General features: G+C 40.3%; 2 protein-coding genes across 2 annotated transcripts in view; both read right to left on the bottom strand.

Annotated features, from left to right (window-relative positions):
- ago (F-box and WD-40 domain protein 7) overlaps positions 1-18,656 on the bottom strand; it is a 31,549-nt gene that overhangs the window by 8,698 nt on the left and 4,195 nt on the right. Inside the window, exons 2-8 of the mRNA XM_088261326.1 lie at positions 14,950-15,716; positions 14,771-14,860; positions 12,345-12,455; positions 11,817-11,938; positions 11,511-11,726; positions 2,161-2,449; positions 1,429-1,610 (exon numbers count right to left, since the gene is read on the bottom strand). Of these exons, the coding sequence (XP_088117452.1) occupies positions 1,429-1,610; positions 2,161-2,449; positions 11,511-11,726; positions 11,817-11,938; positions 12,345-12,455; positions 14,771-14,860; positions 14,950-15,678 (1,739 nt within the window). The 5' untranslated portion in view covers positions 15,679-15,716. The remainder of the gene's footprint in view (positions 1-1,428; positions 1,611-2,160; positions 2,450-11,510; positions 11,727-11,816; positions 11,939-12,344; positions 12,456-14,770; positions 14,861-14,949; positions 15,717-18,656) is intronic.
- Positions 7,664-10,046, bottom strand: LOC148308647 (uncharacterized). The gene has a single exon (XM_088261297.1). It carries the CDS (start codon positions 10,044-10,046, stop codon positions 7,794-7,796), a length of 2,253 nt encoding a protein of 750 aa, XP_088117423.1. The 3' UTR covers positions 7,664-7,793.

Raw genomic sequence — 18,656 nt, 5'->3', positions numbered from 1 at the left:
AAAATATGACATGTGTGAATTGTATGAATTTTGTTTCAATTGCGACATATTGTGTTATGTGATCATTCCAGATAACACACTCATGTGATAGGTATGTTTTAAAAAAAAACCTATTCTCGGATATAACGAGGAACGGTTATAACGAGCAAATTCAGTCGGTCCTTTCATCCTCGTTATAATCGAGTTCGACTGTCTATATAAAGTAACAATTTACTGTTTGTTGTTTTTTGGTTTGTTTTCAAAGTTTAAATAATTATGAATTGCAAAAGAAATTCTTAATTTTGGTATCATTATATGTATGTTATTAATCTTATTCGGTGCAAATGAGGCAAATATAATATTATAATGAGCCTATGAAGTATATGTTTGTATTTGTATAGTATGCGATCAATATTTTCTGATAAGATGGTCTTTATGGAGTAAAAGCACTGTGTAAAAGAAGATGCCTTTATATAAAATATGATTTCAGCATTCACAACCTTTCTGCAACTTCTCCACGTATGAGCAAATTTCCCTTCCTCGATTTCAGAGATGAATTACACAAAGCGACAAAAATTTAATAAAATAAAACTGTAAAAAGGGGACGTTGAAATACAATAAAAGCATTTTATTTTTAGTGAATTTCAAAATAACGGACTTTCAATGTAAAATTTACTTATTACTTAGTCATCAGGTTACAATAAATAAAAATACAGTCAAACTTCCGTACTACACAATCGGTAAATACATGTTTATTAAGAAAACATTTTTAAGATATTTTCTGGATCCCATGCATAAATTTTTTGATTTTCACATTTTTTAAACTAAACTCAATACATACTAACAATCAAAGTGTGTATGAAAGATCTATTGTTATACAACTGGAAATCAGGAATTTCTTAGATAATAATACACTGCTGATAATTGGTACAAAGAATGACACATCTCAGAAAAGAAAAAGTTGGTAAAATAGAAATCAGTGTTTGTAATACAACAAGCGAAAAATACCCTTTATATCCCAAGTCCAATAAAAATATAGTGAGAATTTCACTAAATAGATTATTTGCTATATGGAAATTCAACCATACATTAATATCGAGCAAATTGTCAACCAATACTGCAAGAATAAGTAATGAATTTAAAAAAATTAAAGTAATAATTTAGAACAGAATCAACCAATGACTTTTGTTTGACACTTAAGACTACAGGATCCATTGGATGGAATGAGGGTTGGATTAGCGAGGCTCTAGTCCTAGAGTCTAGGGAAAGGGTGGAGAACCTGTAGCCTCTTGGCTACTCTGATACAGCCTTTTGACTTGTGAAAAATTAATCTGAATATTTAAAAATATTTTTTTTAAGGCCTTTAGAGACAAAAAGGTTCCCCATCCCTAGTCTAGGGCATTATAAAGCATTTGGAGCAGCAAGTCAAATTTGGCGGTGTGTTCAGACCTGTCATTGTAGAGATGCATGCAGCGCACAGTAGAGGTGTGGCCGGTGAGCGTGCGCAAGCAGGCGCCTGTGGTGGCATCCCACACGCGCAACGTACGGTCAGTGGACCCGCTGATCACAGTGCGCCCCACCATCTGCGAGGACCACACTCCTCCCGTGTGACCAACTAGCGTCCTAAGGCACTGCAACATACCAAAAACAGTTGCATGACAAATTTCGCTCAGTATAAATGGAATTTCCCACTGTGTAATGACTTTTTATGTCACTTGAGAAAAAAAACATAGTTAAGTCCTAAAATAAGCGTATTTTGCTAACCGCACAATTTTATACTTAACCTGGGGATATTTAACACAGAGGATATAACATACTCTAACGTTCTTAATCCATACTTGTTATTAAATGATGGTACTATTAATCCATCAGTAGATGTGAATCTAGTTGAGTAACTATGCTAAATTTAAATTAATATTTAAAGTAAAATATAATTAAATACTTAAGCAGTAGTAAAGGGTTTTCCATTTCTTTTTAAGGAAAAAATTGTAGTAATGAATTCAAGTGGAAGTATTATTCTTTAATTGATGGACAAAAATGCATTTCAACACGTTACAGGCTGTCATAGTTTATTATTAACTTTGACATTATCATTTAATTTCTTGGTTTAAAATCAATAGTCGACGTCAAAATGATCGGTTATACAGGGATAATCAATAATAAAGATGCAAATAATCTTACTCTTCCAGTGATTGCAGACCAGACTTTGAGGGTAGTGTCATCAGAACCACTGAGTATTTTGTTTCCGTAAAACTGCAGGCAAGTTATCACATGGTCATCGTGACCTTTAAGGATCTTGGTGGTCCTGATGGGCTTGTTCTGCCAGTTGGACTCGGTGATTCTCTGCCGCATGTACGCGGACTTCCACGGGCTCGCCGCTGACGGCATTGAACGAGTTCGTCTACGAAGCGTCACTATCCCAATACGCCTGCACTGTTCCTTCCACAGTAGATTGTCATCCGCAAGAAACCTGCGCAGTAAAAAAACAGTCCAGTCTATTTAACCAAAGTAGTCGTCAGTCCGCCTTCCATAGTGTAGTGGTTATCCCGCTAGGCTACCATGCTGGAGGTCCCGGGTTGAATTCCCAAGAGGGTCAAAATAAATATTAGAGGTGTTTCAGCCTAATATTTATTTAATGACCCTGGACTGGTAACTAAAGTGGAAGGCTGATGACCTTCCCTTCGTGTATTTAATGATCAAGATAACACTGCTTCTGTACAATGTAATACCCCATGCACCATTGGGTGCGGATAAGTGTTAGGAGAACTTGTGAGGTGTAGCAAGAAATAAACAAGATTCGCTTTTATAAGCTATAATATCTGAAACAGTTTTATTTTATCATTGTGATCCTTCTAATTGGGTAAATAGAGTTCATGTTAAGTCTAAATAATGTGTTTATTAAACCACTTGTCCCTCAACCTAATTTTCGGGTCGAATTCAATAAAACCATAACTGAAATATAGAGTACAGTAGGACCCTGGAAATCCAAACTAATTGGGGCTGTGGCCTGTTGGGATTTGGAAAAGTTCAGATTAGCCGAGAAATTTGTAATACAGTACATACATACATAGTACTTTACACTACAGTAGTTATGTTGTACGCATCTTTTACATTTCAATCAATTAACTTTTTACTTTTCAATCTAATATTACAGTACTTGAGAAGCAATACACGTACAGTACTGTATACTTTTTTTTTAACAAAATTAGGTTATGTATAATAATGTTATGCAGTCTGCGTATTTAAAAAAATTGTTTTCCTACAAATGTTTTTCTTTAAAATCTTGTTTGGATATCTGGGGTTTGGGATTCTACTGTATTGTGTCGCACAGACAGCGTCCGTCCAACACACCGCTAGACTGTGTATAGGTGTGGATGTGATTTCTCCGCTCCGTCGCTCTCGGGGTCGTAAATCCCGAAAGTTATGAGCTGTAGGTCCGTGTAATCGATTCGTAGTCCAGTGGGTGTAGCGATGGTCAAGTCCCAGAAGATTCCGAAATCGAAGTAGTAGCGCAGGGTCGGTGAGGATCAAAATGAAACGCAGAGCTCGGTGTGAGTGGAATGCTTTATTCATAAAATGGCACAGATATTTATTCGTTCATATACAGCGCGGTCCGTCGAAATCGACCGAGCGACAGAAATCTTCTCCCCTTACCCTAACCTGCGCCAGGCCGGCCGCCCGCAACGTAAATACGGTCTTAAACACGTAAATACTACGTAAAAAAGGCCGCGCACGCCGAGCCTAGCGCATTCGGGATTCGGTGGTCATGGCGAGAAGTCGTTGCGCTCGACCGATTTCCCCGCTCACAACGTAAATACGGTCTTACGCACCACGTATAAGACGCCGCGCGCGCCGCGCCTAGCGCATTCTATATTTGATTGCCGTTGCGAGAGGATGTTGGTGCGCTTGGTCGATTTCCCTATGACACGCTTACATATATTTAATTTAATACATATACTTTACTCAATCCATAAATATGGTCCATTTTAGGGGTGTGTGCTCAGCTGGTCCGTTACACTCCCCCCGATGCCGCGTCGCGAAGTCGTCGGGGCATCCTCTTCTTCTGCAGGATCAGCTGGGGGTTCGCTCCGCAGCAAGGGGATGAGTCGTATTGCGGGGCGCACAGACTCCCCTGTTGCCGTGGAGACTCGCGCCGTCCGCACCTGGCCATCTGCTGCAAGGCGCGTTTCTATGATCCTTCCTTTGGGCCAGTGGTTGCGTGGTGAGGCTGGATCGGCGATGACGACAATGTCTCTGACCTGTAGTGGCTCCATCCGCTCGAGTCACTTCCGCCTTTGTGTTATTGTTGGGAGGAACTCGCCTAGCCAGCGTCGCCAAAATTTGTCTGCCAGCTGCTGGGCTATCCTCCTCCATGGTGTATGCGTGCGTTAGACGTCTGTCTGTGCGCATCGCGCTTGTCACTCCCAGCGAATCTACTTTAAATTTAGATTTCACTGGGTTTGCCAGGTCTCTGCAGCATTCTTCTCCGTCTTAATCCTCATTGCTGAGGGTTGTGACCCTTGCAGAAGCAATGACTCTTCTCCAGTTATCCCTTGACTGCGCTGCACGTAGCGCTCCAACCACTGAGGTGCCTGCTGCTGCCTTAATTTGATCGGTCCATCGTGTGGGGGATCTTCCTCTCCCTCTCTTTCCCTCCAGGCTACCGATCACAACTAGTCGTTCCAGGCTATCCTCGTTGCCACGCGCAACGTGTCCAAAGAACTGGAGAATCCGTCGGGTACAGATATTGGCCAGAGACAAGCCATCCAAGCGTAGTTCCTGGCGAATGGACTCATTGGTGCGTCTAGCTGTCCATGGAATTCGGAGCATGCGCCTCCAACACCACATTTCGAAGGCATCAATTTTTCTCCTTTCTGCTGCTTTTATAGTCCATGTTTCAGCAGCATAGAGAAAAATGGAGTGGACCAAGCTCCTGACAAGCTTCATCTTGGTGTTGTTACTCACACCCCGGTCTTTCCAGATTTTGTCTAGCTTAGACATGGCACTTTTGGCGATGGCGATACGACGTCTAATCTCTCCTTCACAAGTTCCTTCATTGCTGATTTGAGATCCAAGGAACTGGAACTCGTTTATTATCTCTAAACCTTCGAGTGAGTTCCCGAGATCACCAAACTTCTTAGATCGATCTATGATCATGATCTTGGTCTTGCTTTGGTTAATCTCTAGTCCCAGTGCCTTGCTCTCAATCTCTACTCGTTTAAGGAGATCTACCATCTCTTTTGGGTCTTTGGCCAAAAGTGTTGTGTCGTCCGCATATCGTATATTGGACAGCTTTATGCCACCAATGGACACTCCTCCATTCCATTTGTAGAGAGCCCTGCGCATGATGTATTCCCCATAGATGTTAAACAGGTCAGGGGAGAGTATGCATCCCTGTCTTACACCTTTCTCAGTGGGGAAGCTTGCAGTGTTTATGCCATTGATTCTTACGATTGCCTTACTTTGGGCATAAAGTCCATGGATGAGTTTTATCAAATGGGATGGGACTCCCATCTCCATGAGTACTTTCCACAGATGTTCCCACTTCACGCAGTCGAAAGCTTTTTTGTAATCGATAAAGCATAAAACTGTTGGCGTCAGGAACTCTCGGCTTTTTTCGATCACTTGGCGGATGTTGAGGATCTGCTCTCTTGTTCCTCTTCCTTTCACAAAACCAGCTTGTTCCTTTGGTATTTGCCATCCAATGTAACTGTGTAATCGTGCTTTTAGAACATATAGCATTATCTTGCTGGTGTGAGAGATAAGTGCTATTGTCCTATAGTTTTCACACTTTTTGGATGAACCTTTTTTGTGAAGAGGAATGAAAACAGATTCAGCCCATTCCTGAGGCCATGTTCCCGTTCTCCATATGAGGTTGCAGAGATCCAGCACTGTTTTTATGCCCTTATCCCCTAGTTCTTTTAGAAGCTCGGCCTGTATGCAGTCATTGCCGGGGGACTTGTTGCATTTTAGTTTTTTCAGTGCATTTCGAATCTCTTCTTCCAAAATGTCGGGTTCCATGGTTTGATTCTCAAAGGAAGGACTTCCTGCTGTTGAGGTCTCGGCATATAGTCCGGAGCAGTAACCTCGCCATCTCTCCAAGACGCTGCCAATGTCCGTCAGAACGCTTCCATTTTGGTCCTCTATTGCCCATGTCTGAGGTTTGAAGGCACGGGTTAAGAGTTTAACCTTTTGGAAAAGATCCTTTGTAGTGACGCTATTCGCTTTATCTTCTATCTCAGCACAGATATCCGAAATTTGTTTATTTTTGTCTCGTCGGCAATGTCTTTGTATATCTTTATTGAGCCTAGAGTATTCTTGTTTCGCTTCTGCAGATGAGGTTCCTTTTACTCTCATCGCTTTTCGCTTTGATATCATATCCCATGTGGGGTCTGATATCCAAGATTTCCTCTTTTCATTTCTCGGCTCCTGATATTTCATTGCAGTCTTGACAATTTTCTCTTTGAGACTGTTCCAACGCTGTTCGACATTTTCAGAGGAGTTTACGTTGAAATCAGCGTCTTGTTTCCTGATATCTGTGCCAAAACATTTAATTGCTGGCTCATTGAGGTTTAAAGTTTTAAACTTATCCCTTTTTATAATTTTGAACTTGGCTCTGATTTGTGCAATCAGCAGATTATGATCAGAGCCGCAATCTGCACCAGGATAAGTTTTAACATTACTTACCGATGACCTCCAGCGGCTATTTATCATGATGTAATCAATCTGGTTGCGACATCTATCACCCGGTGATATCCATGTGTATAGGCGTCTGATGTGCTGTTTAAACCAAGTATTCATGATTGTCATTTTTTCTTCAATAGCAAATTGGATCAAACGTTCACCTCTATCATTTTGGGTGCCAATTCCATAATGGCCAACTGCACCTTCGAGGTAACTGTTTGATCCAGCTTTTGCATTGAGATCACCAATAACCATTGTTATTTCTTTATTGGGTATTTGAGCCAGCGTTTCTTTGAGAGCAGAATAGAAAAGATCAATAACTTCATCTGGAGCATCGGCAGTCGGTGCATACACTTGTACAATATTCATTTTGCAGGGTTGAGTGTTCAGTTTGATGTGGATCATTCTGTCATTAATGGGGTTATATCCAATGACAGACTTACTTAACTGAGATGTTAAAATTACCGCTACCCCACTAAATGTTGCATTTGCATTGCCTGAGAAGTATATTGTATTACCGTTTGCTGTTGTTAAGTGTCCACTTTCGGTCCAATGTGTTTCTGAGACTCCTAATATGTGTATGTTATGGTTGGTCATTTCTTTTTCTAGAATATCCGTCTTTCCTGGCAGGCGTAATCCTCTGACATTCCAGGTGCCAACTCTGTGTGTATTACGCACGGATATTCTTGTATTGGAATTGGCTTCACCAGTCGCACATTTCCCACATGGTGCCTGGTGCGTCACACCGATGTGCCCGGTCACCGATTTCCCACCTTGGGGCCCGGACCCCCAGAGGCGCCGGGTGTCAACCGGATCGCTCGACGGCCTTCCTATTTGTTTGCTTACTTTCATTGGGTTGTCTTGGGAAAGTAGTGCAGTGGTTTCCCGTTGCCTTCTGCACCGCAGTACTCCAGTCGTTGAGGCTGTTGCAGCTGCGCCTAGAGTAATCTGTTGGGCAACCGTTCTGGCATCCATTGCCTCCGCTCGCTTCCAGTTCTGATGGGTACTGCTGCCCTCCATCAGTGCAGTAGCCCAGCTAACTCGGGCTGTGGATGCCGGCTGTCCAGTTTCCTGGCAGCCACCATCCTTAGGTACACGGCCTGCACCGGGACCATCCAGGGAGCTCTTCGTCAGTTCAGTACTGATGTGAGCCCTCCAGACCCCCGTCTGCAGCATGTCTGCGGCCTTTCACACTCGCGCATTCTCTCCGGGTCCGAAGTTGGAGCTACGACCTCGTTGCACTCGCGATCTCTGTTGGCGGCCATATTCGACACTATGGGCCTGTCGCACTCGCGATTTCCGTCGGCAAAACGCTCTTCCTCACCCGTGATCGCGAATGTTGAGTCGATTCGCGTCGGATCCACGTTGACTCTTCCGTGAGTTACCCATCCCAGCAATGTCTTTGAACGAACCTCTTCGTTGTTCGTCTTCACTTCCCGCGACACTATTATGCTGGCGTTGTCCTGCCCGATAATCATCTGCGGCTTGACTGTAACTGAACCGCGGGCGGTTCCACTCTGCGCACACGGCGCAAGCGGGAGATTCAATTTCCGTACCGTATTCGCTGTAATTCGGTACGGGGTATTACTGCTCCCTTTCACGTCCAGTTGTACTCGACGCGTATTCAGTGTTTCACTGCTACTTCTTATTCCGCGGATCGAGATCACGTCACTGCGTCCGCGGGCTCCCACTTTCTTTGCGACTTCGTCGTCAATCAACGTGATAGTTGACCCTTCGTCTAACATCGCGTTCACTTTGACTCGACCGAGGGGTCCACTTATCTCCACTTGCATTATTTTCAGTAGCACTTGTCCTGCTCCTGCACTCATCACTCCCACAAATTGTCCGTCGTCAGGCACAATCGCGGTTTCGCTGCCATCGGTGGCGTTATTCACTCGCGCCTCGTCGTGCAATAGTCTGTGGTGGGTCGCCGTGCACCCTCCCACGTTACACTTGCTCGTGTTCCGGCACTGGTTTGACTGGTGCCCCGGATTAAGGCACCGGTAACACAGCTTTTTGCTTCTAGCCAGGTCCCTTCTCGCCACCATTGCCAATTTGGCGAACTCGGCGCACATCGCTATTTTGTGGTTGCGACCGCACTTAACACATTTCACTTCGGAGCTCGGTCGCGAATCTGTCGTCGCAAACACCGTCTCCTTACCACGCGCCGGTAATTTCATCTTCTCAAGGGCGCTGGCGTCTTTCGCATTGTCTGCGAACACCATGAGCCAGTCTGCGAGGTCCCGAACCGTCGCTTTCCCGGCTCCATTTCGCGACATCACCCATAGTTGTCGCGTGAGAGACGGCAGGCGAAGCACCATCTCATTTAGGAGCTCGTCCGAATTCAAGTCTTCTCTCCGCCTCCTTTCCAATGTGAGACACATATTTCTCACGGCAACAGCGAATTCCACTAGCTCATCCATAGTGGAGTCGTTTGTGAGTCGCGTTGATCTTCTCAGCTTCTCGAGCTGGGTGCTGAGTATTACGTCCGGGCGGTCGTGATGCGTCTGGAGAGTGCTCATTATCTTGTGGACATCTTTGGAGTCCACCAGCAGTCCCTCCACTAGTGCCCGGGCGGGTCCCTTCAGCGCTTTCCTCAGCCTCAGCAGGTTCTCCGGTTGCGAAAGGCGGCACAGCTCCGTCGACTCCCAGAATTGGTCGCTGAAGGCCGGCCACTGCATGGGGCTACCGCTGAACTCCTGCAGATCCCTCGCATTCCCCTGCCGCGCTAGCATGGCCCCGATACGTGTGTCCTCGTCCTGCATCATCGCCCTCTCCCCTTGCCTAGCCAGTAAGGCCTCGAGCGCTAGTGTCAGTCGATCCACCGGTTCGGCGGTGGTATGCTCCTCGACCCATCTCTCCGTGTTGCGGCGCGATGTGGCCTCCTCTCTCGCCGCGTCCTGTGTGGCGAAGGGGGCCTCCTCCACGGAGCGCACCGCATCCAATCTCTGCGCACCCTGGGCCCGGTATGCCTCCGTGTCCGCTGTCACCGGGGCGACCCGTGCTCCTAGTAGCGCGGCTCCCGGCTGCGATGTGGCGGGCTTATCTTTCTTCTGCGCACCCTGTTTTCGGCATGCGCTCTTTGAAGCCACCTCTGTGTCCGCTGTCACCGGGGCGACCCGCGCTCCAAGTAGTGCGGCTCCCGGCTGCGATGTGGCGGGCTTCTCTCGTTGCTCCAAAAGCGCCACCAGCTCACTGATGCGCTTCTCGTATATCAGTCTCTCCCGGCGCCTCTCCATCCGCAGGTTCTTGACCGTCTCATCCGTAGCGGTCTGCGATGGCGACTTCTCCTGAAGCGTGGCGTCGGGGTCTGAATCGGATTCCACATCCGAAGTTCTGCTTTGCTCCTCCAAATTCTTCCCAGAGCGTAGTGAAGTGGGCATTTTAAGCTCAAGGTAGGCAGCAGGTGAAGATCACTATCCGGCTCGAAGGACCAAACAATGTTGAGCTCAAGGTAGGCAGCAGGCGAAGATCACTATCCGGTTCGAAGGACCAAACAATGTTGAGCTCAAGGTAGGCAGCAGGCGAAGATCACCATCCGGCTCGAAGGACCAAACAATGTTGAGCTCAAGGTAGGCAGCAGGTGATGATCACAATCCGGCTCAAAGGACCAAACAATGTGTCGCACAGACAGCGTCCGTCCAACACACCGCTAGACTGTGTATAGGTGTGGATGTGATTTCTCCGCTCCGTCGCTCTCGGGGTCGTAAATCCCGAAAGTTATGAGCTGTAGGTCCGTGTAATCGATTCGTAGTCCAGTGGGTGTAGCGATGGTCAAGTCCCAGAAGATTCCGAAATCGAAGTAGTAGCGCAGGGTCGGTGAGGATCAAAATGAAACGCAGAGCTCGGTGTGAGTGGAATGCTTTATTCATAAAATGGCACAGATATTTATTCGTTCATATACAGCGCGGTCCGTCGAAATCGACCGAGCGACAGAAATCTTCTCCCCTTACCCTAACCTGCGCCAGGCCGGCCGCCCGCAACGTAAATACGGTCTTAAACACGTAAATACTACGTAAAAAAGGCCGCGCACGCCGAGCCTAGCGCATTCGGGATTCGGTGGTCATGGCGAGAAGTCGTTGCGCTCGACCGATTTCCCCGCTCACAACGCAAATACGGTCTTACGCACCACGTATAAGACGCCGCGCGCGCCGCGCCTAGCGCATTCTATATTTGATTGCCGTTGCGAGAGGATGTTGGTGCGATTGGTCGATTTCCCTATGACACGCTTACATATATTTAATTTAATACATATACTTTACTCAATCCATAAATATGGTCCATTTTAGGGGTGTGTGCTCAGCTGGTCCGTTACATGTATGTTGAAAAATATATTTGGCAAAACAAATTTATATGACAAAATAGATATCGAGACAATTAATAGATACACATCAAGTGAAGGTAAAGATGCATTCAATAACAATAAATGAAAATACTATCCAATTCCCAAAATAGAATTATTTCTAGATCTAAGATGTTCAACACTAGGCCAAATTGAAAAGTAGGAATTCTCTATTCACCAATTCGATTTACAAGAGTCAACTTAATACATACATGATTACTTTCCACTGCATTGTAAAATATGTATAGAATAAATATATTAAAACCTTAATTCAACATTTTTCGTGGTGTAGGAATTTTTTCTGGATTCAAATTTAATTCGTCTCAAGATTCATACACATAAGTAGTGTCTAAGTTACATTGCCTCTGTGGTGTAATGGTTAACGTGTTAAGCTGGAGGTCCTGGGTTTCTTGCCTTCATGTAAGTAACAATTGAGATGACACGATGCAGTGCACCATCGAAGAGAAGTAGAAGTTACACAAGCTAGTGCGGGCATGGAACATACCTCCAATATCGGCAGGTCTGGGCAGCCCGCAACAGGTCATCGGGCTCGAGGAATCCCAGCACTGTGAGTGCAACTTCTTTGGGCAGCAAGCAAATGAAATCTCTCTGGAAAAGGGGTTCTATAGCTTGCATCATATGGCGAACTTGATCAGCTGCACAACGTTTGATCAGTAAATCAATAGCCTGAATTCTCTCGGAACCTGACCAGGAACTGAACCTAAAAAACACATCCAATTATATTATTACTGATAAATTTAGGCATAATAAAAATAATGATGATACATTATTTAAAAATTGTAATTCATACCTTGCCAACCAATTTCGAATGTCGGGAGGATTGTCTGGGAGAATGTTTTTCAGATCGGCTAAATCATTACATAACTTTTTAGTAAGTGTAGAGCTGGAAGGACTGTTGACTTTACGCTTCCTCTGAAAAAAAACAATCTTATTAATAAACAAACAAAAGAAATATATATTACCACTATAAAACAGAAAACTCAACAGAAGATGGACTGTAAACTAGACTGTAGAACTAAAATAAGGCTGTATTTATTACTACTATCAAGACGGTTTGTCATGTCTAAAGAGACATGTTAAAGATCAGTTGACAGCATTTTGCATTTGCAAAAATGCGGGAAGTGTCATTTTATTTTTGAATGTTGTTTCAAAATAAGGTAAATTTAATGGATTCAACATTATTATTAAGTAAAAAATATTTGCTGCACAATTTAGGTGCGCAAATACTAGCTGTCCTTCGTGTGCAAACATTATTTAGGGGGAAATTTTGAGTAAAAGTTTCAGTGTTATTATTAGTTATTCAAAAAAATTTCCTTACGAAGAGTCTTGTTTCATCTGCTGAATGATATTGACTTTCACCATCTGATGCATTAACGCCGGAAATATCTTCTTCACCTAATGTCTTTTCTTCTCCGCTTTCTTCCACCTCCTGATACGGAGATATAACAACTTGAAATGAAATTTGATTTGAAAAAAGACAGGATAAGGATAAATAAAGGTTCTTCTTTTTCCATGTTCATTCAGGCCGCAGCGGTATGTACCCACAAGTTCAACAAGTACTCTGCACACTGTAATAAATGTAAAAAATACTATCCGCATCGGAAAGCCCATTATTTTTTTTTTTCAAATAATAATTGAAAACCTACATATATTTTCTTACATAGTTATATTTGATTCCTTTAATTGAATAGAATTACTTGAATCTGAAAATATGAAGTCTATTAAAAAGCATGTTTATATCTCTACAAAACTGTCATTGAGATTAAGAAAACATGGAAAAATAGTCCATAAAAATAAAAAACAAATTGTAGTCGTACAGGAGAAAGTGACTAAGAAAACGTAAAATGTTCAGGAGGGCCATTTCACCGTTTTTACACTTTCTTCATCAATTAAAAACAAAGAAATAGTGTATTCACGATTGTGATTACTTTTGTGTGAAGAGAAATGTTTATTAATATTGAAATGAGGAAATAATATTTAGAATTTTTTTATCCCAATATTTTTAAAAATACTTAAAGCAGTTGGTCACTTTTTCCACACATTTAACAAGGAAAAAATGCAGATAATCATTTTGATTCTTAGAAAGAGATTGGAAAAATTTGAGACAGGTACAAAATTTTAATTCAAAGCATTTTATTTTTTTAATTTACATTAAGAATGAAACTTTTTTTTAATTTAAAACTAGGTAAATGACATAATTTTTTTTATTAAATATAAAACAAAAATAAAAAAGATGGATAAAAAATAAAGAAATTCTGGCTCAGATTCAGAATCTAAGTTTTGTTCTGGTGCTCTGTCTTCTTTATATTGACAGAAAGTGATCTGTACCACCCATGATATTCCAGCGGAATTGCTCCAGTATCACACAGTTTTAGCAAATCTTTCTTCTTTTTCTTAGTTCTTCTTTGTATAAACAATTTAATGGAGGAAAAATTACTGGAAATCCTCGTCCAAATACTGACAGAATTTTAAAATCTTCATTTTACGAATACTTATAGATAATTTTTCCTGGTCTAGTTTACTCATATCACAAGCATTTAATTTGTAGCCATGAAACGTTTTCATTTTCTTCATTGTTTATTCGGTTTTTCATCACGTTATTGGCAAGTGATTTAAGATCTAACATATTGTTAAAAAATAATCCATATGCATTATATGGATTACTCTTTCTTGATTTTACACATTTCCACCAATATCTTACCTCTACTGGTCATTTACTTCGAATTAATTTAGTCACTTTGTTTGGAGAGAAAAATTTAAATGTCAAATGTTTTATACAGAACATCATGATGTTGAAAATTGTTATGAAAGGAAATACGTCCAAATGTCACATGATCAATTTTCCTTGGCAAGAAAATAAACATTGCAGTTAGTCATTGTTGACAAGTCAATATATTATTTTTAATTAATGTTTTACTTAGTAAATACCACTATTTCTTAAAATCTACTGTGACACGTGTTTTGATGCATTTCGCATCATTTTCAAACACCGTATTAATGATGCAGAATGCATCAAAACACGTGTCACAGTAGATTTTAAGAAATTCATTTAAAATGGATAGATTTTACCACAAAGTGACTGCCTAATCAATTAATGAAATCAATATATTATACTTCAAGTTTAAGATCGCTTTGGGTTTTTTTCCAGGGCAACATTAAACTGATGTCAAATAGTCAATAATCAAGTTTTTGTAAAAAATGCACTCGGTCATTTTCTCCTGTATGAGAACGAAATAAGAAATCATCACATATTAGAATAATATCAAACTGCACAGTGTGCTAAATGGTAGATGTGCTTATCTATATTCAAGGGTTAGAATTACAAAGTACAGCAGCAATATGTACGGTTTATATGAACAGGTCATGATAATATCATAGTTATTTAATTGCAGTGTATCAATAGGTCACATTTATGGCTGTTTACAAGCATATTGCTACTGTACACACTTTCATTGCATGATAATATAATCATGTATCATCTTCTATTATAAATCTAGAATGAGGTCAAGAATTAAAGCAGTAGGAAACTAATTTTATCTAGCAGTTATTATCATGGAAAATCTTAAGTTGAGCATCGCATAAATAGAACGAAGAAAGAAGTATCAATATGGTTGGAAGTAAAGAATACACTGCGGATGTTGGTGCATATTGAAAATGATGAGGGCTGTGAGGGACAATGCATAATCGGCTACATATGTATATATATATTTGCAATATATGAGAAGTTTTGCATAGTGAACTTACCGATTCATAGTTGGATATGCAAGTACAAACGATGTCTTCATCTTCCCCTTCAACTGAATCGGCATCTTCGTAATCAGAATATAGAGTTCCCTGTAAATAGTGTTGAGAATTAACGATAGTAAAAGAAGTTACTTCAATACAATATATGCTTACATTTCTAAGTTATTGAAATGCCTTACCGGGTGTTGGTGAGGAGCATCAGTGCTGTTGTTCCCCGAAACGGAGGCAGATTCCTGTCTCGAATCAGATAAACCGTTGGATAACTTGTCTGATAACTCAAACAGCATTCCCTTTTCAGGCATGGAAGAGTTGCACGCTGAATTGCTGTAAGACTCTTCTACGTTGTTTGAATCATAATCTTTGGAGATGTTCAGAGGAGATTTTATATCGTTTGAATCGTACATTAGATCTAAGTCCTTAATATCATGTGACGGAGAACTATTTTCATCGTCGTAAAGCTTGTATTTTGGAATGAGATAGGGTCTAGAAGGACGCGGAGGTGTGACATTCAGTTTGAAGATAGGATGTGTACTCTGACAACAGTTGACTGGCGTAGTCACATCGTCTGTACTACAACTGGTACCCGGAATAGGGATGAACCTTTCTCTACAGTTTAGCTCAGAATTAAAAATAAGGCTAGGTGAGGAATCCGAGGTGCAGGGAAGAACTACATCGGAGCTGGAGGAATGAGCTAAGGCTGAAGATAAATTAAGGCGCCGTGCGTCCACTATCACTCCGTTGCACTGGCTTGTCAGTCGGTTCTCCTCTTCCAAGTCTTGCCTCTCCATCTGCTCCATATTCAGCATGTCCATATCATTCCCTCCTTCCTCTATCGCTCTCTCGATGGCTGTCATGGAATCGTCGCTGATATCCCCCACATAGCTCAACCCCGAACAGGATGGTTCCATCGGTGTGCTTGTTTACTTTTGATGAAGATATCATGTACCTGTAAACAAAAGACTCCAATTTAAAAAAATTATTTTTATGCAAATGTCAAATCAAAATAATTTTATTTTAATGATGGAATGATTTTCCAAAACCAATAGTCTCGAATAAGTGTTTATAAAAGTGATATGTATTACATAAAGTAAACAATGGATGATAATGAGAGTGTGTTAAAAGACACTAACTTAAATAAATCATACTTAACACAAAGAATCGTAGGTTGTCACAAATCCCTTTTTTTATTTTTTTTTATTTGCTAGGTAACATTTTAGTTTTCTTTCGGTATTTGGTAATTTGTGAATCAGTACAATTCAATCTTTATCAACAATGCCAAAGAAGATAAATGAATACTAGTCGCACTACATTCATCAGTGTTCACGTCAGTGTTCTTTAACTCGGACGATGAAATGGCAGTTCTATGATAAGAGTAGTCATACAAGACATAATTAGCAACAACATCAAAATTTAAATATCATAGATTTACAAGCATATGAGCATAACTACTCCATTCAGGGGGAAGCTACTTAACAAAGCTAAAAATAATGTGTTTCTTATTTTTTGTAAGTATTAAATACATTTAAAAACTATTTTTTTAGATACGTCCTACACTATTTTCATCTGCACCTAACTATACTATATACTAAAGTAAACTTGTTCATAATTTCATCAAGGCAAGGTCCCATGCTTTAGGGTGATATTGAAAATATCATTTTAACAAGCTTGTTCACGCTAGCAAGCTAACACGTGTTAGCTTACGACGGTAGCATGCTTACTAATACACAACGTAGACAAAAGTAATATATTAGTAAAAATCTTAATTACAAATGCTTATAGTGATAGTAAATTATGAATTTGGTACAAAATTAAAAATTCATATACAGTCAAACTCGGTTATTACGAGCACAGTTATAGCAAGGTCTCGGATATTATGAGGAAACATTCGTTGAAATTTTGGTTTCTGATTTTCTCCATACATTTATTCATGGTTATAACAAGCAACTTTTCACCTTTTCTTAAATGTTGTAAATATTTGAATGTTTTAAAACATTTTCGACATTATACAATACCGGGTAATTAGACCGATGCCGCCGGGATCGGATTACGTTATGACTCTAAGTACTAAATTGGTGTTGTCACCGACAATAAAAAAAGGTTTCATGCGTATGGCTTTAAATTGCATGTTGCAAATTGCAAGCTTTGTCGTGTCTGTAAGGACCTACTTTATTACAATAAATAACTAAGTTTCCATATTTTGTATGTTCTATGCTTCTTATGTGGACATTGTATAATAAACGTTTCGAGATGGGGAATGTCAGATGAATTCTAGAGTAGGGCAGTAAAAACAAACCTTCGAATTATCAACATATCTACTAATAATAAAAAGTATCTCTTAATTTGTGCAAAGGCGGAAATTATTTGTGAAATTGAACATGGCGCGAAAAATGTTAAGTGAATAAGAAGCGAAAGTGTATAAATTTTTTTCATCATTCTCAGTGTCAATATTGTATTTTTAACTGCATTTAAAAAGAACATCACGGATTAAAAAAAAAAGAGACTGTGATCGTACGAATTTGGATGAAGCTGTTACAATAGTTTTGTACTCGAGCAGCACAGGATTTTCCAATTTTTATAGGAAAACTGGATTGAGGGAAAAATATGATACGTGTTGTAATGGGTGAACTGCATGAATTTTGTTTCAATTGCGACACATTGTGTTATGTGGCCATTCCAGAAAACATACTTCACGTGATAGGTATGTAAAAAAAAACCTATTCTTGGATATAACGAGGAACGGTTATAATGAGCAAATTCAGTCTGTCCCTTCATCCTCGTTATAACCGAGTTTGACTGTAGATTCAAAAAATTGTTTGAGATTTTCTTTGAAAAAGTTAGGCTGTCATAGAGTATGTCAATGTCTAGTCCGTTTCGTTGATTAAAAGAGGACATGCAGTGGTCAACATTTAATATCGTTTTATCATACAATTAGAATATATTTTATTGATAAAATTCTAGGGTTATCAAAGGTGTCCTTAATAACAAATAACGATAAGGAGTCATCACTCATAATTCATAAATAATAATTTATTTAAGAGGTAAAAATATAAATCTATAAAATATTATATATATTAATCAATGATACTTTAACCTCAAACTGCGCATGAGAATCGTATGTCATATCTTTTCAGTGCTTCTCAAGGGTGCCAAATCTGGACTCTTACCCAAACTACCATATTGAAAAATGAAGTATTTGAAATGTGATGCAAAAGAAGAATGCTTAAAATATCTAGAATTGAGAGAGTTTGAAATGAGCATTTTTCAAGACATAAAAAAGAGAGAGGTTATAGACATTACAAAGAAAAAAAAGCTAGAGCCATTTTATGAGCGGAGGTAATAGGAAATAGTTTGTATTAATTACAAAGTAATGTGCAGCATAAAAAAAACCCTGACATAAAGATTGGCAGCAAAATTAAAATATGTAAAACTTGTGCGCGATCGAAGAAATATGAGAGATTGAATATCTCATTAGGTGGGGAAGACAACAAAGAAGACAATTTCATTTTACTTATAAAATTAAAAAATTTAAAATTTATGAACATCAATGTAATCGAAAACATCAAAAGTAATAGCATCCGTAAAGAAGCAGGCTGTCCGCGATGAGTGACGTTTAGTATTGCGTGTGTTGCTGTTATCTTAAAAAAAACATGTATTTTACCTATGACATGTGAAAACAAATTATGATTTTGCGAGTCAGAGGTATATAAAAACATGCGTGTCTTCAAACGCATCATTTTGTCCAAATTTCAAAGAAATCTGGGAATTACTTCAGGAAATGTAAGATGAACAAACATTTATATTTTTATTTATATAGATGTAGGATTTCCGCATGGTTTAAAATTATTTAAAAGAAATTAATAATGTGACATGAAAATACAATAGTAAA

This window comes from Brachycentrus maculatus, unplaced genomic scaffold, assembly GCF_059751285.1.
Source record: "Brachycentrus maculatus isolate JH-2025_06_01 unplaced genomic scaffold, ASM5975128v1 h1tg000153l, whole genome shotgun sequence".
Taxonomy (NCBI): domain Eukaryota; kingdom Metazoa; phylum Arthropoda; class Insecta; order Trichoptera; family Brachycentridae; genus Brachycentrus; species Brachycentrus maculatus.
Note: the sequence above shows the minus strand (reverse complement) of the source record. Positions and strands in the feature narration are given on the sequence as shown.

Excerpts from the sequence above, each read along its gene's own strand:
- LOC148308647 (XM_088261297.1), bottom strand. The coding sequence starts at position 10,046 with ATGCCCACTTCACTACGCTCTGGGAAGAATTTGGAGGAGCAAAGCAGA.